The 13,129-nt window shown below is 44.8% G+C and overlaps 2 protein-coding genes across 7 annotated transcripts in view; one reads left to right on the forward strand and one right to left on the reverse strand.

The window, feature by feature from the left end:
- LOC127045874 (uncharacterized) overlaps positions 1 to 13,129 on the forward strand; it is a 243,380-nt gene that overhangs the window by 23,639 nt on the left and 206,612 nt on the right. The window lies entirely within an intron of this gene.
- The window catches only part of LOC127045860 (GTPase IMAP family member 8-like), a 40,320-nt gene that overhangs the window by 19,815 nt on the left and 7,376 nt on the right, over positions 1 to 13,129 (reverse strand). For 5 of the 6 annotated variants that reach the window (XM_050942607.1, XM_050942612.1, XM_050942609.1 and 2 more), the window contains one exon: positions 366 to 453. In XM_050942607.1, coding sequence (XP_050798564.1) covers positions 366 to 399 — 34 coding nt within the window. In that variant the 5' untranslated portion in view covers positions 400 to 453. Of the gene's footprint in view, positions 1 to 365; positions 454 to 11,656; positions 11,807 to 13,129 lie in introns of those variants that run through there. The other variant, XM_050942606.1, reaches the window with a different exon arrangement.

Raw genomic sequence — 13,129 nt, forward strand, 5'->3', positions numbered from 1 at the left:
AAGAGTGACCCTCCTCCTCTGTCCAGAGACAGCAGACTGGAGGAAGGGGAGGGGGTGGGGGGAGTTATGTACTGGCTCTCCAGGCTGATCCTGATCAGTTTTCATCTCTCTCTGCTCAAGCAGAATCTAGTCCAGGCAGAGTGAACCAGTGTCTGAATTCTAGTCATCACTGAATCTCTGCTGTGAGAGCTGCAGTGACCATGTCTCCCATTTTAGATATAAACCCAGTACTTGGGCCAAATGGAAAGACTCCCCTTGATTGATTTCAGTGGCCAATGGATCAAGCCCGTATTGAGCAAGTGCCCAGTTGTCGAGCAATTCAATGTTGTATTCAGGGAAAGTTATTACAACGGATAAAACCTTACCTTTAGGGTGCCCATATGTGATGGGGAAAGACATTTTAACAGGCAAGATGTTCAATCTCACTGTAATACTCAGTATGTCACTGGATTTCTGAATAAAAGAAAGAGGAGAACATTGTTATTTACTAGCTCATGTTAAAGGATTTAGTCATAACAGTTTGAATTTAGCACTGCCCTAAAATATATGTATATGCAGAATGCATCTGTCATGCAATAAAAGCATTCCTCTATTTTTCACATGACTACTTTATAGACTCAGACTCATAGGTCAGAAGGGACCAATCTGATCATCTAGTCTGACCTCCTGCACAAGGCAGGCCACAGAACCCCACCCATCCAATTTTATAACAACCCCTATCCCAGGACTGAGTTATTGAAATCCTCAAAAATGGTTTGAAGACCTCAAGCTGCAGAGAAACCACCAGCAAGCGACCCGTGCCTCACGCTGCAGGGGAAGGCGAAAAACCTCCAGGGCACCTGCCAATCCGCCCTGGAGGAAAATTCCTTCCCGACCCCAAATATGGCGATCAGCTAAACCCTGAGCATGTGGGCAAGAGTCACCAGCTAGCACCCAAGAGGGAATTCTCAGCAGTAACTCAGTACCCATCGCATCCAACATCTCCCCGCAGACCATTGAGCAGACGTGTCTGGTGGTAATTCAAGATCAATTGCCCAAATTAACAATCCTATCATAACATCCCCTCCATATACTTATCAAGCTTTGTCTTAAAGCCAGGAAAGTCTTTTGCCCCTACTACTTCCCTCGGAAGGCTATTCCAGAACTTTACTCCCCTAATGGTCAGAAACCTTTGTCTAATTTCAAGTCTAAACTTCCTAATATCCAGTTTATACCCATTCGTCCTCGTGTCTACATTAGCACTAAACTTAAAATAATTCCTCTCCCTCCCTAACGTTAACCCCCTTGATATATTTATATAGAGCGAGCATATCCCCCCTCAGCCTTTTTGGCCAGGCTAAACAAGCCAAGCTCTTTGAGTCTCCTTTCATAAGGCAGTTTTTCCATTCCTCGGATCATCCTTGTGGCCCGTCTCTGAACCTGTTCCAGTTTGAATTCATCCTTCTTGAACATGGGACACCAGAACTGCACACAGTATACTTTAATACACAGTGAGATGATGTGTTGCAGGATGAAGCTGGTCCTTTAAGAGGAAAGAGGCCCATGCACCTGTGATTCCTCAGCTGATTTCCAACGGGGCTTAAGAGGATACCTGGGCTGTAGCAGGAAGAGATCAGCAGGAAAATCAGATAGGAAGCAGCAAGAGAAAGCTGCAGGAGACCCACTAGGGAAATCAGAGCTCTGAGGAGAACTGGAACAGGGCTGCTGGTGTGAACTGAGCACAGCAGGGGACCCCTGATGAGTAGAAGGCTCAGGCTATGTCTACACTACAGCATAAAATCGAAATTACTAAAACCAGTTTTATAAAACCAATATTATAAAATCGATTTTATGCATCCACACTAGGGCACATTAATTCGGTGGTGTGCGTCCATGGTCCTAGGCTACCATCGATTTCCAGAGCAGTGCACTCTGGGTAGCTACAGTAAAAGAATGAGACCAATAACTTCGATTTCCATCCACACTAACCCTATATCGATATAGTAATATCGATTTTAGGGTTACTCCTCATTGGGGAGGAGTACAGAAATTGATTTTAAGAGCCTTGTAGTGTGGACGGGTACAGCGTTAAATCAATTTAATGCTGTTTAAATCGATTTAACTGTGTAGTGTGGACCAGGCCTCTGGCAGTGGCCTTTTGTGAAAAAGGGAAGCAGAGTGTGGAAGCAGGATGGTCAATGCTGGAGGGATATGTGCTGAGCAGGGGTAGGAGGCCCAGGCAGGGGACCTGAGCAGTGGAACACTGAGGAACCCTCAGGGTCATAGGTGCCAACTTCCCCTCTGCCCGGTGAGTGCTCCACCCCCACCTGCCCCTGGCCCCACCCCTGCCCTGCCTCCTCCCCATAGTGCACTGCATCCCCACTCCTCCCTCTCCCTTCTGGAAAGTGCTAAGTGCTGCCAAATAGTTAGACAGCTGGGGCCAGAAAGCTCTGGGAGGGAGGGGGGCAGAAGTGAGCTTGGCTGCCAGTGGGTGCAGAGCACCCACTAAATTTTTCCCCATGGGTGCTCCAGCCCTGGAACACCAATGGAGTCGGTGTGATGGGTTGGATCACAGAAACCGCCTCGGGAACTTCCAACTGATGTGTTGAGACTACTTCTGCCCCTGCTTTCCCTGCCAGCTTGGGACTCGGACTCCAGCACCCTGCCTTGCTGAGCCAGACATGCCAGTCTGCTCCAACACAGACCCAGGGTCTGAACCACGTGCCCCAAAGCTGCAGACTTAGCTGAAAGTAGCTTAGGAAGTGTTCCTGTCTCTAACACTCAGATGCCCAGCTCCCAATGGGATCCAAACCCCCAAATAAATCCATTTTACTCTGTATAAAGCTTATACAGAGAGTAAACTCAAATTATTTGCCCTCTATAACACTGAGAGAAAGATGCGCAGCTGTTTGCGCCCCCCCCCCAATGTATTATTACATACTCCAGGTTAAGTAAAAAGTGATTGCATTAAATACAGAAAGTAGGATTTAAGTGGTTCCAAGTGAATTACCAAGCAAAATAAAATATGCAAGTCTAAGTCTAGTACAGTAATAAAACTGAATACAGAAAGTCTCACCCTCAGAGATGTTTCAATAAGTTTCTTTCACAGACTGGATGCCTTCCTAGTCTGGGTCCAATCCTTTCCCCTGGTACAGCCTTGTTCCAGCTCAGGTGGTAGCTAGGGGATTCCTCATGATGGCTCCCCCTTTGTTCTGTTCCACCCACTTATATATTTTTTGCATAAGGCAGGAATCTTGTCTCTCTGGACTCCCACCCCTCCTTTTCAATGGAAAAACACCAGGTTTATGATGGATTCCAGTTCAGGTGAAATGATCACATGGCACTGTAAGACTTAAATACCCACTTGCCAGCACACACATATACAGGAAGACTTACAGGTAAAACACAGCCATCTGCAGACAATTGTCCTGGTCAATGGGAGACATCAAGATTTCAAACCACCATTAATGGCCAACACTTTGCATAATTACAATAGGCCCTCAGAATTATACTTCATACTCCTAGCTTCAGATACAAATAGGATGATCACACTCAGTAGATAAGGTTTGTAATGATACCTTACAAGAGACATTTTGCATGAAGCATATTCCACTTTCATAAAATCATATAATGAGTGTGAATATAATGTAAGTATGCTAGAGTGCAACATCCCAGTTGGCACCTATGGCTCAGGGTGAAGATATAAGAAGAGAGCCAAAGACAGAAGTCCTTGTATCAGAAGCCTGGTATAATGCGGGACCTGTTCACAGACTAAGTGCCAGTCACAGAGCACTCATGCAAACATCCTGAAATTAAGTGGTACAAAGCTTTCTGATATCAAGGATGGTACAAAAACATCCCCCAAGGATAACAGGGACACACTGACCCCTCCTAAAAGATAAGGTCAGGATGACAGGATGCAATACAAATTTTTTGATCAAAACAACAACATGTTCAAGGTCACATCAGGGAGCAATGCTAACTTCTTTGTATCAGGGTATAAAGATCTGTCTCAGAGGAGTATCTCTGGCCGGCCTAGGAGGCAGTGGAAAGTCCCACCACTGACTGAGCTGCGTCCACTGTCAAGGGCAGACATGTCTTAGTATCCTTATAAAGGATGCCAGGTGCTATTGTGCTTCATCAGCAATAAACCTGACGCCTTTGTCCCTTAATGGATCTTGTGGTCATTGGGTAGTTTAGTCAAGGTCTGATGTGCCAGTTGTTTGTGCAGGGCTGGGGAAGCAGACGGATCTAAAATGCTTAATTCAGACCAACTTTAGAAGACTAGTAGTGATCCTTTGTCAGCTAGTTCTATTGATGAAGTAGGAAAATCCTAACATGAGCCCAAGCTCAGAGAGAGATATGAAAATCTGTAAGCTAGCGTTAGTTGAATACTGCAGGACAGTTTGGAAAAAATTCCTTCAAATTCTGCTTGATTCAAACATGTTCATAGATTCCTAGACTCTAGGACTAGAAGGGACCTCGAGAGGTCATCGAGTCCCGTCCCCTGCCCTCATGGCAGGACCAAATACTGTCTAGACCATCCCTAATAGACATTTATCTAACCTACTCTTAAATATCTCCAGAGATGGAGATTCCGCAACCTCCCTAGGCCATTTATTCCAGTGTTTAACCACCCTGACAGTTAGGAACTTTTTCCTAATGTCCAACCTAAATCTCCCTTGCTGCAGTTTAAGCCCATTGCTTCTTGTTCTGTCATTGGAGGCTAAGGTGAACAAGTTTTCTCCCTCCTCCTGATGACACCCTTTTAGATACCTGAAAACTGCTATCATGTCCCCTCTCAGTCTTCTCTTTTCCAAACTAAACAAACCCAATTCCTTCAGCCTTCCTTCATAGGTCATGTTCTCAAGACCTTTAATCATTCTTGTTGCTCTTCTCTGGACCCTCTCCAATTTCTCCACATCTTTCTTGAAATGTGGTGCCCAGAACTGGACACAATACTCCAGTTGAGGCCTAACCAGCGCAGAGTAGAGCGGAAGAATGACTTCTTGTCTTGTTTACAAGATACCTGTTAATGCATCCCAGAATCACGTTCGCTTTTTTTGCAACAGTATCCCACTGTTGACTCATATTTAGCTTGTGGTCTACTATGACCCCTAGATCTCTTTCTGCCATACTCCTTCCTAGACAGTCTCTTCCCATTCTGTATGTGTGAAACTGATTGTTCCTTCCTAAGTGGAGCACTTTGGATTTGTCTTTATTGACCTTCATCTGGTTTACCTCAGACCATTTCTCCAACTTGTCCAGATCATTTTGAATTTTGACCCTGTCCTCCAAAGCAGTTGCAATCCCTCCCAGTTTGGTATCGTCCGCAAACTTAATAAGCGTACTTTCTATGCCAACATCTAAATCGTTGATGAAGATATTGAACAGAGCCGGTCCCAAAACAGACCCCTGTGGAACCCCACTCATTATACCTTTCCAGCAGGATTGGGAGCCATTAACAACTACTCTCTGAGTACGGTTATCCAGTCAGTTATGCACCCACCTTATAGTAGCCTGTAGTGGTGCGGAACTGGGGCTCAACCCTCCTTGAGAGCGGAGGGGAGCCACACCGGCTCACCACACTCTGTCAGCCCGGGGCCCGCCCCTTGCTTCTGGGCTGGGCGGTGGCCCACTGTCACTTAGGGCTCCGACGCTCTGCTACAGGGCTGAGCAAGCAAACAACAGTCTAGAAGCCCCGGCCCTGGCTCAGGGCGGGGCAGCAAGCGACTCAGGGCTCATGCCCTTCAGGAGGAGCTGAGCAAACAACCACCATGAATAGCCTCCTCACGCCAAGGGAGGGGGAGTCTGCCACCCTTGAAGGGACGGCAGGGGGAACGCAGGCCCTCCCACTCCACTGCGTTCCAGCCCGGGGCCCTAGCAGCAGTTAACACCGCTGACGGTCAGTGGGGAATCCTGACCGAAACACACTGACATCGGCTCAGGTGAGTCAGCAGCCTGACTGGAACTGGCTGCCCCCGGGCCACTTCCAACCTCCCCCTCACTGGGTACCTACCATCCGCCGGCGTCGTCTGGTGGGTCCCAGACCATGGGTTCCTCTGGATACCGGGTGTCGGGGGGTCCGGTCCACTTCTCTGGGTACAGGGCGTTGGGAGGCTCAGACAGCTCCTCTGGGTACTGGGCACGGGGCAGGTCGGGCCAACACTCCTCTGGGTACCGAGCATGGGGCAGGCTGGGCCCAGCAGGACCTTGGGCCCCAGCAACTGCCTTCTCCAGTAGCCTCCTCTCAACTGAGTGCTGAGGCCGGGCTTTTATACTTCCTGTCCCACCGCTTGACTTCCGGGGGGGGGCAGGGACAGGCGGCAGTGGCTCCGCCTGTTCTGGCCTGTTCCGCTCAGGCGCAGTGGGGAATGAGGCCCCCTCGCTACATAGCCCCATCTAAATTGTATTTGCCTAGTTTATCTATAAGAATATCATGCGAGACCGTATCAAATGCCTTACTAAAGTCTAGGTATACCACATCCACTGCTTCTCCCTTATCCACAAGGCTCGTTATCCTATCAAAGAAAGCTAATCAGATTGGTCTGACACAATTTGTTCTTTACAAATCCATGCTGGCTATTCCCTATCACCTTCCAAGTGTTTGCAGATGATTTCCTTAATTACTTGCTCCATTATCTTCCCTGGCACAGAAGTTAAACTAACTGGTCTGTAGTTTCCTGGGTTGTTTATTTCCCTTTATAGATGGGCACTAGATTTGCCCTTTTCCAGTCTTCTGCAATCCCTCCTGTCTCCCATGACTTTCCAAAGATAATAGCTAGAGGCTCAGATACCTCCTCTATTAACTCCTTGAGTATTCTAGGATGCATTTCATCAGGCCCTAGTGACTTGCAGGCATCTAACCTTTCTAAGTGATTTTTAGCTTGCTCTTTTATTTTATCTTCTAAACCCACTCCCTTCCCACAAGCATTCACTTTGATATTTGTGATATTTGATATTTGTGAACATAAATGTGAACAGATTTTGGTTGCCAAAGTGTATGAACAACAGCCATTGGCCAAACCAACAAACAAATTCACATGTAAACCAAGGTATTTTTGGATGAACAGGAGTAGTCCTCATTTGCTGTATATTCTTCTTTCAGAAAAAGAAGTCATTCTGTCAAGGAGCAGAAACACTATCATGTGACAGGTGACAAATACCACACCAGCAGTAACAAATAATTACTAACAAACAGAACAATTTGCAAAGAACTCAACGCTAAAAATTGTTTATCCAAGATTGGCATTTTGTACCCCAAAGTAACACCCTGGCACCCGATGTTCACCAGTGTTCTATAATTGCAACAAATGTTGTCCAAACTATGTCATGCAAGGTGTCAATGGAAAAGTTATGGTTTGCTGAATGTGATTATCCTATTTGTATGTATGTTTCATTTTTGTATCTGAAGTTAGGAATACTGACTATGTACTAATATTTCAAATGTGTCTGCTCCTGGGTAACACCCACACAGTAGTTTACATCCAGCCTAGCCAGCACATTGAATGGACTATTCAAGTTAAATGATCCATCCACGGAAGAATTTTATCCTCACCTGATGGATTTTCCTGTAGATGCTTCAGTACATGAATAATGGCAGCTATAACTCATTGAAACGTGGAAGGGCATGTGACTAGATCATGTGATACTGGAGTCCATCTTGTGTCTTTACTTTTCCACAAACTCTGCTGGGGACTTTGTCTGAAACAGTGAAGTTCCCCCCACATGGAAGAAGTTATAGAAGGGGGAAGTGAAACCACTTGGCCTCACTCCCACCACAGCTCAACACCTTAGGAACTAAGGCTGAACTGGGGATGTGGTCTCAGGCTGAAGGGATTACTAGCCAGTGTATGGAAGCTTGGAGGACTGATTGTACCATCAGGGTGAGACACTGCTTGATTCAAATCCTGTCTAGTGACTAGAACTTAGATTTCAATTTTATTTTATTTCTTAGGTAAACAACTATGATCTGTATGCTATTACAATCACTTAAATTCTATCTTTCGATAGGTAAAGCAGCTTTATTTTTTTAAAACCTAAAACAGTGTTTTGTTTGAAGTGCAAAGGGAAATCTGCTCAGGAACAGGGGCTGGTGCATCGTCCTCTCCACACTGAAGGAGGGGCGCACTGGGTATTAAACATACACTGGTCAGGCTTTTGACCAGGTCAGGATGGTATAGCTCTGGGGTCCTAGGTTGGGGAGCTGGTGGAGGGGGTATGACAGGCTGGAGCCTCTGCATAATAGTCAAATGACAAGAAAACCTTTAGGGATCGCGTCTCACTTGCATTAAGGGCCCTTTTATACTGCTCTGGCTGTGTGAAGTGGGCCTTTACAGTGGGAATAAACATCATTCACTCCTAAATCAAGGCCCCTTTATGCTGATTGAGTTGTGTAAAGAGGATTTCATGTAAATGAGAATCAGGCTACATATTTTAAAAACACCAAAACACAACACTTGCTTTTTATATAAAAATACAGAAATCAGTTCTTTTCATTTTGCATTTACAAAACTCTGAAAACCGATCAAGACTCTTTTCGAAAGTTGTACTAAAAATATCATTTGTGCTAAGATTCTTTAATCCAAAAATGCAGCCTGAGCAAATATTTATACCTAAAAGATAAGCTCCTAATGGCTAAGATATATAAAATAGAACAGTTACAGAGCCTTTAATCGTAGCACCACTGTTATGCAATGGAGCTGAAATACCTAGTTCCTTAAACTTACTCTTTCAAAATACGAGAAGTGAGATATATAAAAAAATAGTTATTGTGCTTGTTTTAATTATAAAACAAATTACAGATTTTCAAGTTCTTGCAACCCATCACAGTAACAACCTGAGAATTTAAACTTCTTAAATATTTAAAGTTCAAGTCACAAGGGCCTGATGACATACATCCTAGAATACTCAAGGAGCTGACTGGGGAGATATGAGCCATTAGTGATTATCTTCAAAGAGTCATGGAAGACTGAAGACTTTCCAGAAAACTGGAAAAGGGCAAATCTAGTGCCTATCTATAAAAAGGGAAATAAGGACAACCCAGGGAATTAGACTAGTCATCTTAACTTCAGCACCAGGAAAGATCAATTGGCATACACCTAGAAGATAAGGTAATAAGTAATATAATTAGCATGGATTTGTCAAGAACAAATCGTGTCAAACCAACCTGATAGCTTTCTTTGACAGGGTAACAAGCCTTGTGGATGGGGCGGGGGGAAGCAGTAGATGTGGTATAGCTTGACTTTAGTAAGGCTTTTGATACTGTCTGACATGACCTTCTCATAAAGAAACTAGGGAAATACAACCTAGATGGAGCTACTATAAGATGGGTCTATAACTGGTTGGATAACCATTCCCAGAGTGGAGTTATCAGTGGTTCAGTCAAACCACAAGGGCATATCAAGTGGAGTCCTGCTGGGATCAGTTCTGGATCTGGTTCTGTTCAATATCTTCATCAATGATTTAGTTCATGGCATACAGAGTGCACTTATAAGGTCTGCGGATGATATCAAGCTGGGAGGGGTTGCAAGTGCTTTGGAGGCTAGGATAAACATTCAAAAATGATCTGGACAATCTAGAGAATGGTCTGAAGTAAAGAGGATGAAATTAAATAAGGACAAATGAAAAATGCTCCACTTAGGAAGGAACAATCAGTTGCACACATACAAAATAGGAAAGGACTGCCTAGGAAGGAGTACTGCGGAAAGGGATCTGGGGGTCATACTGGATCACAAGCTAAAGAGGAGTCAGTGTAACATTATTGCAACCAACAAAACCAAAACCCACAAACATTATTCTGGGATATATTAGCAAGAGTATTGTAAGCACGACACGAGAAGAGGAGATTCTTTCGCTACACTCCATGCTGATGAGGCCTCAACTGGAGTATTGTGTCCAATTCCGGGTGCCACATTTCAGGAAAGACGTGGACAAATTGTAGAAAGTCTAAAGAACAGCAACAAAAATGATTAAAGATCTAGAAAATTTGATCTATGACAAAAGATTGAGAAATTTGGGTGTGTTTAGTGTGGAAAAGAGAACTGAGAAAGGGACATAATAGTTTTCAAGTATGTAAAAGCTTTAACGAGGAAGAGAAAGAAAAAAATTGTTCTTCTGAACCTCTGAGGATGGGAGAAGCAATGGGCTTAAACTGCAGCAAGGGAAGTTTAGGTTGGACATTAGGAAAAACTCCCTAACTGTGAAGGTGGTTAAGCACTGGAATAAATTTCCTAGGGAGGTTGTGGAATCTCCATCATTGGAGATTAAGAGCAGGTTGGATAAACACCTTTCAGGGATGGTCTAGATAATACTTAGTCCTGTCTTAAGTGCAGAGGACTGGACTAGAAGACTTTAAGGTCCCTTCCAGTCCTATGATTCTATTGTTCTAAAAGACGCTTTTTAAAATGTGTCAGATGTTTACATAATACAATGTAATGGTTCAGCAGATAACATACTATTTTATCAACTCTTTATGTGGATTTCCCCCCAAGACATTGTGAAACTCACAACAAGGCTTAACTCTTGGTTTGGCAGAGGTTTCAGGCCAGGATATGACAATACATGCCACATGTACTGCAGTAGTAAGTGATAATAGGACAAATTTAAGAAAAAGTTTAGGGAGATGTTAAGAATGGTGAATGTTGATTTTAAATTGCTATTACCATCAACATCTAGAAAGGAAATTCACAATGCTATATTGAAAAAGAATAGCACATCTTTCATTGAAATACCCCTTCCAGTAATGTTATATACAGTAATTATCAGACTTGAAAGCAGATATAAATTTAAATGGAAACAAAGGAGAAGGGGGGACTTTGCTGACTGGACTCTGATTTGGAGTGCATGGCTCCTGCTGGAGATTGGTAAAACAGTTTTTTTACCAAAGGGTCTGATTCGAAGCCCATTGAAATTAATTGGAGGCTTCACAGTGAAGACAATTGGCATTGGATCAGGCATTTCATGTATATCTGCTTGAACAGACTATGGCTAAGGGGTCAATTAGGCACTATGGTCATCTGAAAATCTACTTGATATAAACAGAATGTTCCCCAGTCATCTTGGTCAGCTTTATTGTAACAGCCAGTTATGTTGCCACGATGAAAGAAGGCTAATGTCCATCACATTTCAGTTATTTAATAATACCCTTTAAGTAAAAGGAACACTTGGCTATTCCTCAGAAATAGGCTCCTGTTTAGGACAATGCACAGAACTAAAATAATTTGGGTGAATTAACTTTGGTGCTTCTGGCTGAATTGAGTCATGTGAACGTGAAGACAAAGTTACATCCCACTAAACATACCACATCAATGTCACCAAAGCCCAGGTATGACCCCAATATCTGAAGCCACTGCAGTGGAGAAGGGGAGAGGACACTTCTCATTAGACAAGCTCACTTGGCTCTAGCAGAGCCGTTCATTCCCCAGCATTGGAGACATAACACCTCCTCCCCAACAAAGAACAGGAGCAAGAACTTGCCACCCCTGAGCCTGCTGAACAAAGTAGAAGCTGATTGTTCCTGGCAAAGCCTGGCTTTCAGAGAAAATTGGCAGAAATCGGGGGTGGGGGGTGTTAAAACTTCTAGATAAAGTATTGAGTAAAGGGAGGGGAAAACAGCTAATGGTACAAGAAGGGACATGAGAAAACTGGGGAAGCAGCGGCGGTGAGGGTTTCCCACCTGAGTGGCACATGGCTGGGGCCTCCAGGATGGTGGTGCCCCGTTCCTGTTTTCAGATGGTCCCAGTCTGTCTAGGCTTTTGGATTTTCTGCTCCAGGGATTGCTCCAAGGCTGCTCCACCCCCCCCCCCCCCATACCACCCTGCCCCTCCGGGAGGCCTCCGCTGATCCCAGTGCCCCCTCCCCAGCAGCACCACTCCAAGCCAGAGAGGCATGCTCTCAGCACTGGGAGATGTGTTACCCAGAGAGCACTGTTGTGTATTTGGTTGTCATGGTTTTTGTTTCTATGGCAACTGCTTGTTTGCACTGATTGTGAAAGTGAAACTAAAAATCGTGGCTACTCTGTCCAGGCCACCGGAACCTTTTGATGAGAATATAGAGCAGTGGCCTGTGTATACTGAGCGTTTGGAGCTTTTTGTTATTGCAAGTGACATTACAGAAGAGAAGAAGGTGCCAATATTCTTAAGTGTTGTAGGGGCTAAAACCTACTCCCTGCTACGCAGCTTACTACACCCTGGTAAGCCAGAGACCAAGTCTTACAGTGACATTGTGGAAATCCTGGGGTCCCATTTTTCCTCCAAAACCACTGGTAATTGCTGAAAGATATTGGTTCCACAAAAGAGACCAAAAAGAAGATGAAACAGTTGTACAATTTGTAGCAATTGTAAAAAAGCTAGCAGAACACTGTGAATTTACAGAGATGTTAAATGATGCCCCGCCTGACAGGTTAGTGTGTGGCCTGCACAGTGAAGCTATACAGAAGCGCCTGCTGACAGAGGCTCAGCTTACTCATAGACTCATAGGTCAGAAGGGACCAATCTGATCATCTAGTCTGACCTCCTGCACAAGGCAGGCCACAGAACCCCACCCATCCAATTTTATAACAACCCCTATCCCAGGACCGAGTTATTGAAATCCTCAAAAATGGTTTGAAGACCTCAAGCTGCAGAGACACCACCAGCAAGCGACCCGTGCCCCACGCTGCAGGGGAAGGCGAAAAACCTCCAGGGCACCTGCCAATCCGCCCTGGAGGAAAATTCCTTCCCGACCCCAAATATGGCGATCAGCTAAACCCTGAGCATGTGGGCAAGAGTCACCAGCTAGCACCCAAGAAGGAATTCTCCGCAGCAACTCAGTACCCATCGCATGCAACATCTCCCCGCAGACCATTGAGCAGACCTGTCTGGTGGTAATTCAAGATCAATTGCCCAAATTAACGATCCTATCATAACATCCCCTCCATATACTTATCAAGCTTTGTCTTAAAGCCAGGAAAGTCTTTTGCTTACGTTACAGAAGGCTGTGGATATTGCTGTCTGCATGGACCTGGCTACAAGGGAGGTGCAATACATCGGTGCATCCCCTAGGGTGCAAAAAGTGTCACAAGAACCTACCCAGAAAACTGTGCAGAGTCAGGAATGTTACCGCTGTGGTAAGCTGGGTCACCAGGCATCAGAATGCTGGTGTAAGGACC

The sequence above is a fragment of the Gopherus flavomarginatus genome, chromosome 2 (assembly GCF_025201925.1).
Source record: "Gopherus flavomarginatus isolate rGopFla2 chromosome 2, rGopFla2.mat.asm, whole genome shotgun sequence".
Classification (NCBI taxonomy): Eukaryota; Metazoa; Chordata; order Testudines; family Testudinidae; genus Gopherus; species Gopherus flavomarginatus.